This window comes from Salvelinus sp. IW2-2015, unplaced genomic scaffold (genome assembly GCF_002910315.2).
Source record: "Salvelinus sp. IW2-2015 unplaced genomic scaffold, ASM291031v2 Un_scaffold1131, whole genome shotgun sequence".
NCBI lineage: Eukaryota > Metazoa > Chordata > Actinopteri > Salmoniformes > Salmonidae > Salvelinus > Salvelinus sp. IW2-2015.
The window spans coordinates 169,939-191,495 of NW_019942744.1; the positions used below are offsets into that span (position 1 = coordinate 169,939).

The window sequence follows — 21,557 nt, forward strand, 5'->3', positions numbered from 1 at the left end:
TGTGTGTGTGTGTGTGCGTGTGTGTGAATATAGAAGACCTGAGTGTATGTGTACTGCGTTAATGTGTCTCGTATCTGGCAAAAGGTGTGCTATGGGACTGAGGGTTAAGGTTACAGGTTTATGGCAACCCTTTGCTATTTAAAGGCACAGCACCTGAGCTGCCGTGGCCATGATGAGGCCAAACACAATGGTAAAGTTACTGTATCATGCTGTCTTAGCATTAGAATAAGACCTATCGGGGCATGTTTTAGACAACAAAATKATATGGACTTAGTTTGTTACTCCTCTTAACGCTCTTCATAGCACATACCGTAGTCATCTTTTTTTCTATAGTTGGTTTCTAGATTAGCAAGAGAATATTGGAAGAGATTAACTTKATCTGAAGTGGGTTAAGGTTTTATAATTGGAAAAGGAGTTACAATTGGAAAAGTTTATTTGGAAAAGCTAAGCATTTATTGAAAGACATGTAAAGAAAACATTGTTCAATCTAAAAGGATGTACTAAATATCAAAATGAAACTAACTGAAAACATTAAGAAGTTGAAAAGCACTTTTAGATTTTTCAATATCATGACATCACTACAGTAAAATATTTTCACCACGTGATAGAATTCATACAAATATTTTTTGCGTATGAATTTTCTCAATAATCCATATATTATTTCATCTTAGTTTGAATATTACAAAATATATTAGTGCAATTCTAATTAAGAGACCAACACCATCCCGCAGAGCCAAAAACTGCAGCAGCAAACAGTGACTGGTTCCATTGACAAAAAACAGATCCAACTTTACCACATAATTTTGCAGCGTTCAGGGCTTATCCTACTGAGCACAACTGTAATGCCAAACTAGTGCACATACACTACAGTACTTAAAAAAAATACTGAACAGGACATAGAGCTATTATATAACTTGCAAAGCATTTTCCCTCTTTACCAAGTATTCACTACCTTCATGGTTAATACACAAGCTGACTTTGTATCTTGTATCTAGTCTTGGTTGAAAGATAGCAGATATTAAGTCGTCCTACCTAGTGCCCCTCTTGGTAATATATAGCTAGCCCCTCGCGCTATATAGTGGCTATATCTCAGAATCCTGTCATCAGTCCTTGTGTAAATATTGCTTTATTTTCCGTTCACATTACTTTGACCTGTAGGGGTCAGTAGAGGTCTTTCTACAAAGCTAATGGTTGACTATGTCCCCATCAAGAAACAACCCAACAACCACTAGCCCTAAACTCTGGTGGTTGAAATACCAATATTGTTGAAATGCCATCTGTCCTATCAAAGGGACAGGTGAAGCTACAATAGTTATTGCTTTTACCAATGATGTGAATAGGTATGTTTATACCTGTCCAATTCTTCCTGATCAACATAAAGTGCCTAGGTAGACTTAGGGTATAGGGTTAGGGGTTGTTTGTGGACAGAGCCTACTTTCCCTTTTCATATTACAGGTAGACTAAGCGAAATGACATTGCCACGAGCAGCACCACAGATATTGTGATAAGCGAGATGCACGACTCCGCTCTCACACAGTCACACACGGAATCTGCGCATATGCACGGGTTCGCTTCACACTTTTACAACATGGTAGCCCACAAGACCAAAACAGAGGACAAAGTTGAGCCTCGGGCTTCAACACTCTTAGTTGTAGAGGAAATTGACCCACTATGCTGTTAACTTTCTGCGTAAACGTCATATCGCTGAGTCTACCTTTAACTGGTCTAATATCTTAGCTGGTGGAGGAATCTACGTAGTTCCCAGGGAAGAATCCCTCTACTCCGTTGAGCAGTCCCTCACACCAGCCATCTTCATTCCTCTTGATCAGGTAGATGACTTCTCCCTCCAGGAACACCAGGTCTCCAGGATTCCCTGAGTTGTAGCTGTACAGCGCCACCACTGGGAGGGAAAGTGAATTGCAATGAGACAACCAAGACAAAACACAAACATAGACCAAATGTTATGGTATGATTTGGTCAGACATTGAATAAGTACTGTAAAAGTACGCATGCAATTAGGGCCATGACGGCATTTAGTAATTTATCTATTGGTGAATACGCATGGAGCACTATCATACCTTTCTCCAAAAAGTCTGTAGGGCCAGTCGTGTCATAATCCGCAGGTGGAGGTAGGGGTGACATGTCGTCATCAAAGCCCACCACGCTGTCGGTAAAAGGTGGAGGAGGGGCTGGGATCACCAGATCTACAGGATTGGACAAAAGTCATAAACAGTTGAAGTTGGAAGTTTACATACACCTTAGCCAAATACATTTAAACTCTGTTTTTCACAATTCCTAATCCTACTAAAAATTCCCTGTCTTAGGTCAGTTAGGATCACCACTTTATTTTAAGAATGTGAAATGCCAGAATAATAGTAGAGAGAATAATTTATTTCAGCTTTTATTTCTTTCATCACATTCCCAGTGGGTCAGAAGTTTACAYACWCTCAATTAGGATTTGGTAGCATTGCCTTGAAATTGTTTAACTTGGGTCAAACGTTTCGGGTAGCATTCCACAAGTTTCCACAATAAGTTGGGTGAATTTTGGCCCATTCCCCCTGACAAAGCTGGTGTAACTGAGTCAGGTTTGTAGGCCTCCTTTCTCGCACACACCTTTTCAGGTCTGCCCACAAATTTTCTATGGGATTGAGGTCAGGGCTTTGTGATGGCCACTCCAATACCTTGACTTTGTTGTCCTTAAGCCATTTTGCCACCACTTTGGAAGTATGCTTGTGGTCAACGTCCATTTAGAAGACCCATTTGTGACCAAGCTTTAACTTCCTGACTGATGTCTTGAGATGTTGCTTCAATATATCCAGATAATTTTTCTKCCTCATGATGCCATCTATTTTGTGAACTGCACCAGTCCCTCCTGCAGCAAAGCACCCTCACAACATCATGCTATCACCCCCGTGCTTCATGGTTGGGATGGTGTTCTGCCTCCCCCTTTTTCCTCCAAAAATAGCAATGGTCATTATGGCCAAACAGTTCTATTTTTGTTTCATCAGACCAGAGGACATTTCTCCAAAAAGTATGATCGTTGTCCCCATGTGCAGTTGCAAACCGTAGTCTGGCTTTTTTATGGCGGTTTTGGAGCAGTGGCTTCTTCCTTGCTGAGCGGCCTTTCAGGTTATGTCGATAYAGGACTCGTTTTACTGTGGATATAGATACTTTGTACCTGTTTCCTCCAGCATATTTACAAGGTCCTTTGCTGTTGTTCTGGGATTGATGTACACTTTTCGCACCAAAGTATGTTCATCTCTAGGAGACAGAACACGTCTCCTTCCTGAGCGGTATGACGGCTGCATGGTCCCATTGTGTTTATACTTGCGTACTATTGTTTGTACAGATGAACGTGGTACCTTCAGGCGTTTCGAGATTGCTCCCAAGGATGAACCAGACTTGTGGAGGTCTACAATTTTCTTTAACTGAGGTCTTGGCTGATTTCTTTTGATTTCCCCATGATGTCAAGCAAAGAGGCACTGAGATTGAAGGTAGGCCTTGAAACACATCCACAGGTACACCTCCAATTGACTCAAATGCTGTCAATTAGCCTATCAAAAGCGTCTAAAGCCATGACATCATTTTCTTGAATTTTCCAAGCTGTTTAAAGACACAGTCAATTTAGTGTATGTAAACTTCTGACCCACTGGAATTATAAGTGAAATAATCTGTCTGTAAACAATTGTTGGAAGAATGACTTGTGTCATGCACAAAGTAGATGTCCTAACCGACTTGCAAAAACTATAGTTTGTTAATAAGAAATTTGTGGAGTGGTTGAAAAACGAGTTTTAATGACTCCAACCTAAGTGTATGTAAACTTCCGTCTTCAACTGTAAACCCAAACTGATGATAGGCTGCACCACTTGCCATACAAGTAATTCAGCATACGTTCCAAAGTGTATCAAAACTATAGCTATACTGCATAACTTGTTCCCGAGGACTCTTGAAATCAATTTACAGTACCGAGCTTCTTTGTAACTCTTTTCTCCACATAAGGTGTTATCTGTTATACTGAAAAACACAAGACATCATATCTATCAAGGAAAAAACAAAGACGTTACCAACCCGGTGTCTGACGGACTTTTACGGGACAGAATCTGTCCATGGCTTTACCTTCCGACACAGTAGACTCAACAGCAATAGCAGCAGAAGCAGAAGCAGTGATGCAGTCATTTGGACAGAAGTCACCCTCTCACGCCCCCCTCTCCATGGTCTGGAGGGTGTACTGCGGTCTCACACAGTCCCCACTTACCCAGGTGATCCAGGCGGGCGGGCAGGCTGGACAGGGGGCTCAGCGACACGGGAGGGGCGAGGGGAGGGGGGTATGAAGGGGGAGGGGGGATCATGACTGACCGGTGAGGTCACAGAGGGAGAGGTAGGAATGGGTGACGGAGAAAGGTGACAGCAGATCAACCAAAAGGGGTCTTTAGCGGGAACTCCACATGTATTTTAATCAATGTTTTATTGGACCTTTATTTAGTTAAGAACAAATTCTTATTTACAATGACGGCCCAAATGCTAATGCWAGCACTAATATGAAGCTAACACAATTGCTTAAGCAAGGCTTGAACTTTCATCATGCATCATAAACCTAAACAACGGTGGTGTAATATTAAACCAGTTTCGCATTAGCCATGTTCAGCTCCYCATGAACTAATGATTGGTATATTAATACTAAGTCATGAGGCCATATTGGACTACAGCTGGGGGTAGGACCTGGGATGGGGGGGTTGCCAAAGTAGCCTTACGTGATTGGATGGTTGGCAGGAAGAGCGAGCGAGTGTAGAGCGAGCGAGAGCGAGGGCCTTTGCGGACCCTGAGGGACATGGAGAGCGAGCTGGGGGGGTGACGACGTACACAAGACCGCCTGGGCTGCAGAGCTGAGCCGGAGAGAGACAGGTCACAGGTCAAAGGTCAAGATCAAGCAGACAGACACACAGAGCGAGAGAGAGAGAGAGAGAGAGAGAGGAAGACACTGGAGAGTCTAATAACAGCGATAAGGACAAGAAAACACCAAAGATCAGCATCAGCGAGCATGCTCTGCATAGAAAGACAGACAGATAAACAAACCTCAGACAGACAGCTAAACTAAACAAATAGATACCAACATTTTAACAAATCAGATCCTTTGCGGCATTAGAAATGGATGTGAGGTCTCATTCTAGAGTCCTTTCAAAACCACTTGTTRAAAGACCATTAAAAGTACAGTGTGACACATTTAGGGCTGGGTGGTCCACCAAACCAACCCGCTCCTTTTACCTTCATCCACCTCATCACTCGGTGGAGGGGGAGGGCCAGGGAACTCCAGGGCCCCACTGGTTGGTGGAGGGAGAGGCTCGTCAGATGGTGGTGGCATAGGAGGCGGGAAGCCGTTCTCTTCTGCCACTAAGAAAATAGTATATCTGCTTCCTTCATCTGATTTAAGTTGATATTCAGCGTTTCATACCGTGTGAAATCAGTAACACAATCATGCAACTAGGCCATAAAAGTATTTCTTTCTTAGTATCACAGTGCAGGCACAAGGTTGTTTGTTCCTGGTTTTCTGCCTCTAGATGTGTCAGCATGTGCATGTCTCTGGGTGTCTTTATACACACTACGTGTTCTCATTTCCTCTCCTACACTGTGCAGTGTGCTAAAGCTGTCACACAGTGTGGGAAACACAAAAACAAGCGRCATTTTCCGCCTAGATGTTTGACATTGAGTGTGATATTAATTTTATGACATGTTAATGTACTTTAGTTACTCATACAATACGTTTACAATCAGTTACTAATAGTATGTACGCTAGTTACAAAAAGTTTATTCATGTTTTACGAAATTCATGATAAAGTGTTATACAGACACTTACCAGTATCCAGTGGGGGTGGGGCAGGGGGAGGGGGGATGCAGGCTAGGCCGGTATGGGCAGGTTCAGGGGTGCTGGTTGTGGGGGGCAGTGGAGGGGGAGGAGGGACATCCAGAGAGGAGGCAGGAGGCGCCATGGGAGGAGGAGGAGGGGCCGGAGCGGTCATGGCGGCGTCACCATCCTCCATAAGAGACAGGGGYGGTGGTGGGGGCGGGGCCTCCTCCAGCAGGGTGGTGATGATGTCAGAGTTAGGTGACGCAGGCCAGCTGGGGACCACGGGGGGAGGCACGGCCTTGCCGAAGCTGGACCTGTTACAGGAGGGGGAGGGCAACCTCAAAGTAAGCTAGGGGTATATTTCCATGGTCTGGGTGGAGATATTCTATAGGCTACTCTACACACAAAATATACAAATCCAGAAGCACCACACTTAACTGAGGTGTCTGAGTACTCGTAAGGAATGGAGTGTTTAGTAGTAAGTGTCAAAGCTTATGTGTGTACAGTAAAACTGTGTTTCCAGGAAGTGTTTTTTTTACCCAATGGAGCGATCATGGAGAGAGGTGAGGGACGCCCCTCGAGACAGCGAGGGGGCTATGGGACACTGGACAGGCTCTGGGGGTGCTCTGGAAGTGCTCCTGCTGAAAACACACACACAGCCGTAAGCGTMACATAGCATTATCACAAATACTGGCACTTGAACTCACACAGACCAGCTTTATCAACTCRTAAATAGTGAGAAACATGCAGAAAGCTTCAAATCATACACATTGACTGAGAGATATCTTCTCTCACTTMACAGTTTAAATATGCTACTCTGTGCAAATGATACCCGCAYATTTGATTTMTATACTTCCTGGTTTGTTTTTGGCATAATCACATTGTGAAAGCTCTGTGCTCTTTCTCCTGCCAACAGTAAATCTCCCTCTGGCTGAATGGCATTCAATCCCCTACTGAATGAACACAACAAACATGATTGGACAGGAGGTGTGGTTAGCCATGAATACTGTTTAACCTCCTTCCCCAACCCTACCCACAGCACACACACAAATTATTTTAAGGATTTCTTTTGCTGATGTTTCTGGTCTTGAATAAAAGTTTTAAAAAAAGGGGTTTTGTGGGCCACTGAGCATAGAGGACGTGCGGAAATTAGGCTTCCTGTCTGAATGACTTTTACAGGAAGTGAAACAGTTACAGTTAGACTGACAGTGTGAGAGCAAATGGAGCCAGCAGTGTCATCATCATACCTGATGGTGCCGCCATGTTTGCGTGTTGACCCGGCTTTCCCCAGCAGCTTACCAGAATCCTGTGGGGAAGTGGTGAGAGAAAGAGAGAGAAAGGGAGAGCAGAGTGAAAAGAAGAGGTCGTTTATGTGTGTGTGTGCGCGTGTGTGTGTGTGTGTGTGCGTGCGTGTGTATGTGTTGTAGATGAGTGAATTGTGTTGGAGCATCAATGAAGCGGGCTGAGCCTTGGCAGCACTAATTAGTGTGTCTAGCCATTTTCCCACGGTGCACAGTGGCCTGCTGGCTGCTTAATCTGTGTGTGTGTGTGTGCGTGAGTGCGTTGTATCCGTGCATGCTTGTGTGCGTGTTTGCTAATCGAGGTCAGCGCTACGCTACAAGCTGCTCCTCTCGAAGTGGATGTGGTGTAGACTACGGCTGCTGCCGAGCTGCATCAGAAAGGCTTGTCTAGAGGGCTAAGGAAACCTACGGAGCCTTTGTCTCCCGCCGTAGTATCCTGGTTTTAAAAAGTCGTTTTCACCAACTTTGTATTATGTAATTACATTTCCACCTCAGTCATTTCCAACACTACTACTGAATATTGATTGCAACATACAGTAGTGTACAGTTTTGTAGCTGTATAGTATGACACTTGCAGCGAAAGTATTTCTTTGAACCTTTGACCTTTTTAATGGCATGGGAATGTTAGGTAAAACATGTGTTGTGAGTAGTTGCACTTGAACTTGAGAACTCCGTCTCACCTTCATGCCATGTCCCTGTGTGTCCAGGTCCGAGTAGGTGATGGGACTACGGGTGTACTTGGGTTTGGGCTCCTTGCCTGTTGCCGGGGGGATTATTTTGTGACTGCGGGGAACCCTCTTGGCTGTGGTGAAAGCCCCTATCTCTCTCCGGGCCACCTTCTCTCTGTGCATGTCCACTGTCTACAAGACAGGAAGCAGAGGATGTTGCCATCAGGGTATGAACCAATAACAATTAAATTGATTWMAAAAAAAWTACAGATAAACATGTGCCATTCTTAATTCCTCCCCTCTGGTAAAACYTTTTCCAAAATACAAAATAAACCATACAGGATGGAATAGCATGGTAMCCTTTCTCTGACAACATMATTMGCTCAATATAGCTCATTCACGAACRTGGTAATATTGTCAAACTTTCTTTCCTCCCCCAAATAGAGGGAGTTCAAGTGAGCCCTATCATTTAGTATACAGTTGTAGGGACCCTTCATGGGTGCCAGCAGACAATGGAGGACATCAATCAGAGGTTAGCAGGAAGGAACATTCCATCCCAGCCCCTATGATGCTATGCGTTGAAGTTCAAAGTTCACACTGGAGCCCCTCAACCCACTCACCCCTCCATCCCCAACCACCTCCTCAGGCGACCTGGTTCTGTATGATAATGCTGGGCACAGAGCATGCAGGAATGCCTGGGGTCTGTGCCAGCTTTGGTGACAGTGGGGCTACAGAGAGGGGGAGGGGGGCAGCGGGGGACAGTTGGGCTGGTGTAAGAGAGGGGAGGTGGGGGGGGGGGCAGTGGGACTGGTGTATGAGAGGGAGAGAGGAGAGGCACGTGGTGTACTGGGGATGGAGAAATCAGCTATTCTGCATTGAAGAAGGCCAGGGTCCCCAAAGAGTCCCTGGAAACCAGCCCAGGTCAGCGGAGAGGCAGAACCTGCAGCTTTGATATGCTGAGCACCAAGGTTAAGGAGATGAGGGAGGAAGGGATGGTGGACAAAGAGAGGGAAGGGGCAAGGAATAAAGGAAATTGGCACAGTGGGTACGAGTGACACTCAGAGAACCCTGATGATCTAGGTGCAACAACGCATCAACCCCGGACGGAGGGTAACTCATGAATTGAATTTGCCCCTTCAATCCTGTCACTGCCTCGGAATGGCCACCTCATTCTAAAGCCTGGGTTCAAGGAAGCAAACCTGCCTTTTTAGCAAGGTTAACTGTGCATTTCTGCTAACCAGTGGAGGCTCCTCAGAGSAGGAAGGGGAGGACCATCCTCCTCAGTGAATTACAGAAAAATATAAATAGTGAAACACTAAAAAAGTTTTCCTTTTTAGATAAAACTATGCTAAATATATTCACGTCACCAAATAATTGATTAAAACACACTGTTTTACAATGAAGGTCTACAGTAGCCTCAACAGCCCTCTGTAGGGTAGCACCATGGTGTAGCCAGAGGACAGCTAGYTTCCGTCCTCCTCTAGGTACATTGACTTCAACACAAMACCTAGGAGGCTCGTGGTTCTCACACCTTCCATAGACTTACACAGCAATTATGACAACTTCTAAAGGATATCCTCCAACCTATYAGAGCTSTTGCCSCATGAACTGACATGTTGTCCACCCAATCAAAGGATCAGAGAAGGAATCTAGTACTGAAAGCATAAGCTACAGCTAGCTAGCACTGCAGTGCATAAAATGTGCTGAGTAGGTGACTCAATGAGAGAGAAAGACAATAGTTTAACAGTTTTGAACAAATTAATTTCTTCAAAAATGAATGAGAGAGAGAAAGCTAACTATATTTAATATATATCTTTTTTTTACACTTTCACTTACTTAGCTAGCAAATGCAGCTAGCTCATTTAGCCTACTCAAACACCCGGCTCAAACAAAGAGGGATGCTATGTAAGTTAGCTGGCTATAGCTATCAAACACTGGAACTTTTCCAAAGTTAAGGTAAGCTTTTGGTTTTACTAATTTATTGCCACCGGGGCTTGCCAGTGTAACTGCTAAACTGCTTGCTGCTGACTGTACACTATACTGCATGATTGTCACAGGTTTACTAACGCGTTAGTTCTAGTAGCTATGTTGAATATGAMMATTTGGTGACAACAATGTAGGCTGTGTGTGGTGGTTAACGGTTATGATAAGAAGGTTTGGCTTGGAAAGGTTTCCTTGCCTGRTCCCAGACCGCTGATGTGTTATGCACTGAAGTCCACAAGCTACGGGAAAAGGTGAGAGGAGGAGAGGGCATAGATGTGAGAARGACTATACAATGATCAAAGTGATAATGCTGTTTGTATGTGGCTGCTATAAAAGTGAAGTGTTTGCGTGTGACCAGGGGTGTATTATTTCCGCCAAAAAACGTTTCTTAAACAGAGGCAGACGGAACGAAATGGGTATAAACATACCTGAATTTGTCCAATAGAAATTATTGTTTGCAACTGTTGGACTAATGATTACACCCTAGATCAGCTAGATGGAGGCAAGAGTGTACAAGGCRGTATTGAATGTGTTAATGTATGTCACCTYTCAAATTTCTCTCGACCTGTGCACCTACGTTGTAAACTTTCATTCATAKGCTAKGTTGTAGCAACCTCATGATGGGTATAGAGACAATTTGAGTATCATGTAGTAACCTAAACCTAGCGATGTTACATTGAGCTGKGTAAATGGAATATGAATGACAGTCATCCAATATGCTGTAATAGAAATTAGGCCATGCTCATAAAAAAAKAATCGTCCTCCCTCCTCGGCACCAACCACCACTGCTGCTAATATACACATGCTTKTGTTCTCTTCCTGAAACTGAATCGGGGCCTAACACATAAGTTGAGACATGCTAGACATGCTACCTGTCCGATGAGGTTGACAGAGGACTCCATGTGTCTGAGCTGGGAGTTCTGTGCATCCAGCAGCTTGAGGACGTTGGCRGCCAGGGTGCTGATCTGGTAGGCCACACTGGCCAGAGACTGGGTAGTGAAGTTCTTAGTCTCCTCCAGGGCCTTGGCCGCATCTGCACCTGCCTAACGGGAGGGAGAGAGAGAGAGAGAGACAGAGACAGAGAGAGAGAGAGAGAGAGAGACATGGAGAGACTGACAGTCATGAAAAAAATAAATGCACACATGATGCTCATGTCACAAATGCCAAACAATAGAGTATGATTATGATTTGCCGATGTGTGTATCATGGTGCCGGAAAAGATGGCTGGGATTTTACGTGCTCCTAACCAAATTTGTTTTTTTGTTCGTTTTTGTGAGTTGTTTGTAACTTATTCTTTAACTTAATTTGTACATAATGTTGCTGCTACCGTGTCTTATGACCGAAAATAACTTCTGGACATCAGAACAGCTATTACTCACCACGAACTGGCAGAAGCTTTTTTTTCCTTTAACGAGCCCGACGAGAACGTCATACTGCTTTGCCGGGAACAGGCCCAAATCCACGTAATTTTCTTGAAGAGAAGGCGGAGTAAAAAAGGACAGAGGTCGGGCTGTCTTCTGAGAATTCGTAGGAGATCGAATAAACCCCCACCGCCTTCCGTTCTACTAGCTAACATNAGGACAGAGGTCGGGCTGTCTTCTGAGAATTCGTAGGAGATCGAATAAACCCCCACCGCCTTCCGTTCTACTAGCTAACATTTAATCATTGGAAAATAAAATCGACGAGGAAGATTAAACTACCAACGAGACATTAAAAACTGTAATATCTTATGTTTCACGGAGTCGTGGCTGAACGATGACATTATCAACATACAGCTAGCTGGATATATGCTGTATCGGCGGGAAAGAACAGCGGCGTCTGGTAAGACAAGGGGGGTGGACTATGTATATTTGTAAACAACAGCTGGTGCATGATATCTAAGGAAGTCTCACGGTTTTGTTCGCCTGAGGTAGAGTATCTCATGATAAGCTGTAGACCACACTATCTACCTAAAGAGTATTCATCTGTATTTTTCGTAGCTGTCTGTAGACAGCTGGCACTAAAACCACACTCAATGAGCTGTATTCCACCATAAGCAAACAGGAAAACGCTCATCCAGAGGCGGCGCTCCTAGTGGCCGGTGACTTTAATGCAGGGAAACTTAAATTATTTTTACCTAATTTCTATCAGCATGTTAAATACACAACCAGAGGGGAAAAAAACTCTAGACCACCTTTACTCCACACACAGATACAAAGCTCTCCCTGGCACTCCATTTGGCAAATCTGACCATAATTCAATCCTCCTGATTCCTGCTGAAAAGCAGGAAGCACCAGTGACTCAGTCAATAAAAAAGTGGTCAGATGAAGCAGATGCTAAGCTACAGGACTGTTTTGCTAGCACAGACTTGAAAATGTTTCGGGATTCTTCCGATGGCATTGAGGAATACACCAGATCAGTCATTGGCTTCATCAATAAGAGCATCGATGACGTTGTCCCCACAGTGACCGTACGTACATACCCCAACCAGAAGCCATGGATTACAGGCAACATTCGCACTGAGCTAAAGGATAGAGCTGCCGCATTCAAGGAGCGCGGCTCTAACCCGGAAGCTTACAAGAAGTCCCGCTATGCCCTCCGACCAACCATCAAACAGGCAAAGCGTCAATACAGGACTAAGATCAAATCGTACTACACCGGCTCTGACGCTCATCGGATGTGGCAGGGCTTGCACACGCTTACAGACTACAAAGGGAAGCAGAGCCGAGAGCTGCCCAGTGACACGAGCCTACCAGATGAGCTAAACTACTTCTATGCTCACTTCGAGGCAAATAACACTGAAACATGCATGAGAGCACCAGCTGTTCCGGACGACTGTGTGATCATGCTCTCCGCAGCTGATGTGAGTAAGACCTTTAAACAGGTCAACATTCAGAAGGCCGCAGGGCCAGATGGATTACCAGGTCATATACTGCGAGCATGTGCTGACAACTGGCAAGTGTCTTCACTGACATTTTCAACCTCTCCCTGTCCGAGAGAGGTTGACGTCTGTAGCCATGAAGTGTTTGAAAGGCTGGTCATTGCTCACATCAACACCATTATCCCAGAAACCCTAGACCCACTCCAATTTGCATACCGCCCTAACAGATCCACAGATAATGCAATCTCTATTGCACTCCACACTGCCGTTTTCCACCTGGACAAAAGGAACACCTATGTGAGAATGTTATTCATTGACTACAGCTCAGCGTTCAACACCATAGCACCCTCAAAGCTCATCAATAAGCTAAGGACCCTGGGACTAAACACCTCCCTCTGCAACTGGATCCTGGACTTCCTGACAGGCTGCCCCCAGGTGGTAAGGGTAGGTAACAACACATTCGCCACACTGATCCTCAACACAGGGACCCCTCAGGGGTGCGTGCTCAATCCCCTCCCTGTTCACTCATGACTGTATGGCCAGGCACGACTCCAACACCATCTTTAAGTTTGCAGATGACACAACAGTGGTAGGCCTGATCACCGACAATGATGAGACAGCCTATAGGGAGGAGGTCAGAGACCTGGCCGTGTGATGTCAGGACAACAACCTCTCCCTCAATATGATCAAGACAAAGGAGATGATTGTGGACTACAGGAAAAGGAGGACCATTCTCATCGACAGGGCTGTAGTGGAGCAGGTTGAGAGCTTCAAGTTCCTTGGGGTCCACATCACCAACAAAATAACATGGTCCAAGCACACCAAGACAGTCGTGAAGAGGGCATGACAAAACCTATTCCCGCTCAGGAGACTGAAAATATTTGGCATGGGTCCTCAGATCCTCAAAAGGTTCTACAGCTGCACCATCGAGAGCATCCTGACTGGTTGCATCACCGCCTGGTATGGCAACTGCTCGGCCTCCCATCACAAGGCACTACAGTGGGTAGACCGTATGGCACAGTACATCATGCCTGGCCGTGGGGCATCAGGTAGCCTAGTGGTTAGAGCGTTGGGTCAGTAACCGAAAGGTTGCTAGATCGAATCCCCAAGCTGACAAGGTAAAAATCTGTCATTCTGCACAATGCAGTTAACCCACTGTTCCTAAGCTGTCATTGTAAATAAGAATTTGTTCTTAACTGCCTTGCCTAGTTAAATAAAGGTTAAATAAAAAGGCACTACAGAGGGTAGTGCGAACGGCTCAGTACATCACTGGGGCCAACAGTACATCACTGGGGCCAAGCTTCCTGCCATCCAGGACCTCTAATATCAGGCAGTGTCAGAGGAAGGCCCTAAAAATGGTCAAAGACTCCAGCCACCTTGGTCGCACGGCAAACTGTATCGGAGCGCCAAGTCTAGGTCCAAGAGGCTTCTAAACAGCTTCTACCCCTAAGCCATAAGACTCCTGAACATCTAATCAAATGGCTACACAGACTATTTGCAGTGCCCACCCCACCCCCATCTCCTATTTTACGCCACTGCTACTCTCTGTTATTATCTATGCATAGTCACTTTCATAACTGTACCTACATGTAGATATTACCTCAATTACCTCGACTAACCGGTTCCCTCGCACATTGACTCTGTACCGGTACCCCCTGTATATAGTCTCGCTATTGTTAATTTACTGCTGCTCTTTAATTACTTGTTCCTTTTATTTCTTATTCTTATTTGTAMGTTTTTTAACTGCATTGTTAGTTAKGRGCTTGTAAGTAAGCATTTCACTGTAAGGTCTACATATTRTATTCAGCGCATGTGACTAATACAATTTTATTTTATTTGATCACTTGGGGATCATAACAATCATGACAATAATAGCATCTCATTTTGAAATTGACAATGTGGGATGACATTCTTCAGAGTTGTGAGTCATATGATGCTGTTGAAGTGTCTGAGAAGAGCAGTGACATCAGACCTCTCACTTCCTCCTCACACAGTAGAACTCCTTCCTGTTCTAATTCTTCGATAATATCGACACACACAGCTCAGTGCTAAACACATGACCCCTTCTTTTAGATGTCCAGTGAAAGYGCCTATTTACTAGCCTGGAAGAAACAGCCTGATCGTAGCGTTCACAATTCTATTTCATTTCACGGTGAACGTACACAAAAATTTCTCCAGTGTTAAATCAACATTTACATTTAACACTGGGCAAGTGTCGTTACAGGTCCACACATTTGTGTGTTAAATTAACAATGAGCAATAACACCTCATAAAGCATTTCTAACACTAGGAAGTGTATCTAGTTCACACCAATGGTGTTATGTAATAACACCTCATTTAGCATTTTTAACCATTGCACTAAAAGGTCCGTATCTCTTGACAAGGTCATTTCTTGTTGGACATTATAACATTATTAGAAGTCGTTATTGCCACCTGCTCTTATGTAAGGTTTTACAAAGACTTCAGAACTGTTAGCAGACGTGCTCAGACTTTAATTTTTTTATTTAAAAAGTTTTTTATTTCACTTATATTTAACCAGGTAGGCCAGTTGAGAACAAGTTCTCATTTACTGCGACCTGGCCAAGATAAAGCAAAGCAGTGCGACACAAACAACAACACAGAGTTACACATGGAATAAACAAACGTACAGTCAATAACACAATAGAAAGAAAAAAAATTACATAACCATAGACCACTTAAATGATACAACACTTCTACTCACGGGTGGCCAAAACTAAATAATTCAAAGCCACGCCGCCCAACAACCCCAATATAATTTCACACTCTGCGTTGCCTTTTTCAATGAATTAGAGTTACCACCCATGACTGTATTTGTTAGTGACAGAGACATGATTGTTGAATTCGTTCATTCTCAATCCTGTAGACTTCACCGAGTTCCTACTGCTAAACTGTTTATGACAATACGTTACATACAGTATATCATAAGGTTTTACTTTGATGGCCATGTTTTAACCCAACACAGTGGTGTTACAAACCTACTGGTTTACGGGCCACATCAGGCCTGCACGTCACATTATGCTGCTTGCAAAGTGATATGTAATTACCATTGGAATCCAGCCAGAGTTAGGACAGCCAACAGTTGGAATTTCTATTCACCTGCAATCTGCATTAAGAATGACTGCCAGGGTTAGGAACATTGATAAACGAGCCTACCTAAACCATTTAAACTGGAACAATTATTTCAGTGATTGGATTAGTTTAGAATGTATGCAATTTATCTTTGTGTAGCATAAGATGAATCAATCAATATCTGTTCAAAACACAGATATTAAAAACAATCCCAAATAATCGAGCTGCAGTAGAGCATGCTGGGAAATCACATAATGTTGGTTTGGTTTTGATGTGAAAGTTTTACTCTCCAACGAGAAAATTGGACAGAATCAGACTCACACTCAACACTGGTTCTATACATTAACACTGGGGTTCTTTTACACCACTGAGAGTTAATTCTACTCCTGAATCAACCCTAGTAATGTTACACTGAAAAATCAACACTAGGTAACACTGTCCAATTTGCTGTGTTGCAATCAGACATGTTCCCGCAGGCTACTTCAGTATTTAGAGCATCACCTAACAACTTGGTTGACAATAGGCTGCACATAACTGCCTTACAGCATGGGGAAGTAGAGCCTACCCTAATATGTGCACTCCTTCACACTCACATAGAAATGGGCACATAATGCATGCTCACTTCTAACACACAGATGCACAGAGACTTCCTGTGTTACTCTCTGTTCTCAGATGAACACTATTTCTCTCTCACACTCATAATGCCAATAGAGACACACGTCACACACAAATACAACCAATTAGGAAGCACTCAATTGTGTTTCTCTTCATATTGAAACACTCTCTTTACACGGAAATATTTGAAGGAGGTGGGTGTTACCGGAGGTGCACTTCTTCTTGCTCATCTTGACAATGCACAATCTAGCAGCATCACCGTTCCAGTGTCTACACTAGATAAGAATACAAGCACAGAAATGCTCTTTGTCAATTTTGTAAGCTTTCTAAACTAGTGCGAGTACTTCTGACTATGTAAACTAATCTGTTCCTCTTTCTTTGACAGGAACGTTTCTTAATGTATACTGAACAAAAACGCAGCATGCAACAATTTCAACATTTTACTGAGTTACAGTAATTATAAGGAAATCAGTCAATTGAAATCAATTCATTAGGCCCTAATCTATGGATTTCATGACTGGGTATGCATCTGATATGCATATGCATCTGTTGGTCACAGATACCTTAAAAAAAAAAAAAAAAGTAGGGGCGCGGATCAGAAAACCATTCAGTATCTGGTGTGACCACCATTTGCCTCATGCAGCGCGACACATCCTTGCATAGAGTTGATCAGGCTGTTGATTGTGGCCTGTGGAATGTTGTCCCACTCCTCTTCAATGTCTGTGCGAAGTTGGTGGATATTGGCGGGAACTGGAACAAGCTGTCATGCATGTCGATCCAGAGCATCCCAGACATGCTCAATGTGTGACATGTCTGGTGAGTATGTAGGCCATTGCAGAACTGGGACATTTTCAGCTTCCAGGAATTGTGTACAGATCCTTACGACATGGGGCCATGTATTATCATGCTGAAACATGAGGTGATGGCGGTAGATGAATGGCACGACAATGGGCCTCAGGATCTCGTCACGGTATCTCTGTGCATTCAAATTGCAATTGTGTTTTTTGTCCGTAGCTTTCCCTGACCATACCCCCACTCCCACCATGGGGCACTCTGTTCACAAAGTTGACATCAGCAAACCGCTTACTCACACGACACCATACACGTGGTCTGTAGTTGTGAGGCCGGTTGGACGTACTACCAAATTCTCTAAAATGACGTTGGAGGTGGCTTATGGTAGAGAAATGAACATTACATTCTCTGGCAACAGCTCTGGTAAAGATTCCTGCAGTTGTTTAATCAGCTTCTTGATATGCCACACCTGTCCGGTGGATGGATTATCTTGGCAAAGGAGAAATGCTAAAGTGCCAAAATGTCCCTCCATCCACCCTCTGTGACTTTTAAGGAAGATTTTAACCCGCTAATCCCAAAAAATACTCCCAAGTTTTCACCATGATTGTAAAGCCCTAGTTTTTGCGTTGCTTTGACAAAGTTATTTCTGAAGATTATTATTTATTTCATGTGATTAGTGATTAATTAATTAATTTAACTGTGTTTTCTGGCGAAAAACTGAGCGTGTGGAGCATAACACGTCAACCCTGTTAGCCATAAATAGACAGGCTAGACATGTTTTAACAATTTAAAGTTTGTAGTGAATCTTCATTCAATTGTCCCTCCATGTTGCACACAATAAGCTTCCATTTCCCTTGTCACAAGGGGATTCATGGTTGATTTAGTTAATAATTACCAGTTGGAGGGCCGTTCAAGTGGATTTTTCCCAGATGTGGTAACTTCMCATTTCCCACTTGGTTACGAACGCACCATAACACTGCTAAAAATCCACTGTAGAGCGGTATAGTASTAAAGTAATAGTATAAACACTAATTGGAAGCACAAGACTCAGACCTACACTTTGACATATTGTGGACCGTTGTACAGTTTTCATTTAAATCGGGCACAACATTGTTTTTCATTATTTAACTACGCTGAAGAGAGGCACTTACTATAGTCATTTTCTTTATCTATTGAGATGGGAAAACATTTTTCACGAAGTTGAACATGTGCTGTCTATGACAGAATGTTAAAATTAGGTGAAATCAATGTTTTTTTTTTACTCACCATCACAATTTAAATGATTTCACTGCCAAGTTTTGGCTTGGTGGCCCCAAAAATTATCTCCATTGTTCAATACGTAAAGAGTAATTTAAGAAGACGAATTAGGAACCACTTTGGCCACGCGGTAGACTACACTCTTAGAATTAGTGGTGATTCGAGGAACCCTGGAGATTCTAGTCAATGGTTCATATTTGCACATTCGGTTCCTTGATGGGTTCTTGGAGGAACCTTGAATGGTTCAGCGTAGCATGGCATTTATGGAGGAACCCTTGAGCGGAGATATACATTTTTGGGGCCACCCCGTTACATGCTGACCACACCAGCCACGTAGCATGCGCGAGCATTGCAAAATAAACATACATGTTATTCAATCATTTAATCCAAACTGCTCGCTCGTGTCAACAAGCGTCTGGTAGCCAGAACATGATTTTGTGYGAATCAAAATGGGTCAAAATTTGACTAAGATCCAGAAAGAAAAGACCTTGTGCATTTCAAGTAAAATAACAACCCAATGTTTATATCCCAGGACAAATTATCTAGCAACAAGCTAGCTAGCTAGCTAAATGACCATGAATGTTTCATGTGATTCAACCTGTCCCCCAAATTAACATAGTTGGTTCAGAGTTCGTTTTGATATTTCAACCTGCATGTCTTTGTCGCAGGACAAAATCAACATGCGCACGTTTGCCCGGTCTAGTCAGCATGTTAGAGTAAATGTCATTACTGTTCATCTGTTCTGTTGTACTCTCATCACATGTTAAGGTTGAACACTGGCAGTTGWATAGCTTCAATGAGGCTAACAGAGGTATGAGCCTATGTAAATCCCAAAGTTAGAGTAGTTACCACTTTATTACTGTATGAACTCAGCAATGTTAACATATTACATTACAATATGTGTAATATGCATAAATATTCAAGGGACATTTTAATTTGCAGTTTACAAACTTAACATTATGAACAGGAACAACATTTACGCTAACATGTGACCAAAAATTACTATCGGAAAGCCACGACTCCAATCTGATAGGCTGCCACACCTACAATGTGTTTCGTTTTAAAAAGGTGGAACCCCTCCCATCACAAAAAGGTCCCGGTTTGAATCTTTACACAGGGGYTCCTCTAAGGCCTTTTTCAGAGGGGTTCCTCAAAKAAACTTTTTTAACTGGAAAGGTTCTGCCGGTGTGGGGACCCAAAAGTTTCTTCCAGGCACCTTTACATCTAAGGCACCTTTATACCTTTGAAAAAAAGGTTCCATCGCAAACCTAAATTGGTTCTTCGACTGTCCCCATAGCAGAACCCTTTGAAGAACCCATCTTGGTTCCAGGTAGAACCCTTTCCACAGCGGGTTCTACATGGAACTCGTAAGGGTTCTGGTTTAACCTGGAACCAAAAAGGGTTTTTCAAAAGGACATTTGGCACTATGCATTGGGGCAGGTAGCGTTCTCCTGGCATCCGCCAAACCCAGAATCATACGTCGGACTGCCAGATGGTGAAGTGTGATTCATCACTCCAGAGAACACGTTTCCACTGCTCCAGAGTCCAATGTCAGCGAGCTTTACACCATCCAGCTGGCGCTTGGCATTGTGCATGGTTATCTTAGGTTTGTGTGCAGCTGCTTGACCATGGAATCCCATTTCATTAAGCTCCGATGAAAAGTTATTGTGCTGACGTTGATTCCAGAGGCAGTTTGCAACCGAGGACAGACGCTTTTTACGTGCTACGGGCTTCAGCACTCAGCGGCCCCATTCTGTGAACTTGTGTGGCCGAACACTTCACAGCCGTTGTTGCTCTTAGACGTTCCCACTTCACAATAACAGAACTTACAGTTGACCGGGGCAGCTCTAGCAGGGCAGAAATTTAACGAATTGACCTGTTCAGTAAGGCCATTCTACTGCCAATGTTTGTCTGTGGGGATTGCATGGCTGTGTGCTCGATTTTATACACCTGTCAGCAACAGGAGTGGCTGAAATAGCCAAATCCACTAATTTGAAGGGGTGTCCACATACTTTGAAGTGGTGTCCACATACACATACTGTGTGAAAACAGCTGTGTTATGAAATGAGCTGAGAGATAAACCATTCTCTTTCACTATTTAGGGATTGATGCATGATGTAGGGCCTTGATTTGAATAGCTTATTCTCGTTTCTGTGAAAGTAACGGTACTGTGGGCTATTTGTTCAACTACACATTAATTGATAGGCTATGCCATGTCTACTAGCTACGGTATAACTTAGGCTGTGTCCTAAATGGATGTCTGCACTAAACTTYCATCTCACCTGCAGGTAGTTATTCTCGCAGTATTCGGCCACGTTCATCAGGTTGTTGTAGTTGTCCAACAGGGCTTGTCTCGCCGGCGGAGCCTCTTGGAAGATTTGTGTAATTTCATCAGTACAGCTTTGGTCCTTCATGATGACCCTTTGCGCGCAACTCTCTTCCTTTGAAACCCGTGGCGACTGCAACCTCTCCGCGAGACCCTTGTGGGAACTTGTTAGCTGAAAAAAAATCACTTTATAAATCCACCACTCAGAGACATCATCACTTTGCAGAAGCAGTACCAAAAATAGGGCTGGAGAATCTCCCGACTTGCGTTACCAAAAAAGAGAAGCTGTTTTACTTACCACTTGGCTGTGTGTGTCGTGTAGCTCACTTGATCTTCCTCTTTCTGCAACGCCTTGACATTTTGCAAGGCGTAGCTGCTGATGGTGTGTGTAACGCAATAAAGCATTTGGATGTTGTATCTACCGTGCTTCTACACCTGCATTGCTTGCTGTTTGGGGTTTTAGGCTGGGCTTCTGCACAGCACTTTGAGATATCAGCTGATGTAAGAAGGGCTTTATAAATAAATTGAATTTGATATGTGAACCTGCCGCCGAATATCACTGCGCATAATAAATAGGTCTAATGTATGGAATTGATCCCTAAATTACCACTTTAAAACCAGTGATTATTGGCAATCAATCTTTTTTTAAAGGTATGCATGCCAGTTTAGCCTACGGTAAAACATGTCTTAAATGAAAAAGTAGTAGGCTATGAGCTGTCAGTCGGCGTCATAGGGCCCGCATTGGCATCCGGGCTAATGCATGCAGCACTAGTGCCACCTATTGGCCATACAGCAAAAATCCAATAGGGTAGGCAATTACAGA

The 21,557-nt window shown here is 43.6% G+C and overlaps 1 protein-coding gene across 5 annotated transcripts; it reads right to left on the minus strand.

Annotated features, from left to right (window-relative positions):
* Window positions 1-425: 425 nt before the first annotated feature.
* Window positions 426-21,346, minus strand: LOC112069838 (ABI gene family member 3-like). Of its 5 annotated transcripts, XM_070438724.1 has the most exons (12): window positions 21,033-21,346; window positions 20,691-20,906; window positions 10,667-10,837; window positions 7,824-8,003; window positions 7,090-7,148; window positions 6,382-6,483; window positions 5,852-6,156; window positions 5,263-5,388; window positions 4,752-4,883; window positions 4,256-4,351; window positions 2,079-2,204; window positions 426-1,900 (listed from the first exon to the last, which is right to left on the minus strand). In XM_070438724.1, exons 2-12 carry the CDS (start codon window positions 20,820-20,822, stop codon window positions 1,734-1,736), a joined length of 1,596 nt encoding a protein of 531 aa, XP_070294825.1. In that variant the 5' UTR covers window positions 20,823-20,906; window positions 21,033-21,346; the 3' UTR covers window positions 426-1,733. The 5 variants fall into 5 exon arrangements, with proteins under 5 accessions (XP_070294825.1, XP_070294826.1, XP_070294824.1 ...); XM_070438725.1 differs by lacking the exon at window positions 21,033-21,346 and having other exon boundaries at window positions 6,382-6,480; window positions 20,691-21,007; XM_070438723.1 differs by lacking the exon at window positions 21,033-21,346 and having other exon boundaries at window positions 20,691-21,007.
* Window positions 21,347-21,557: the final 211 nt, after the last annotated feature.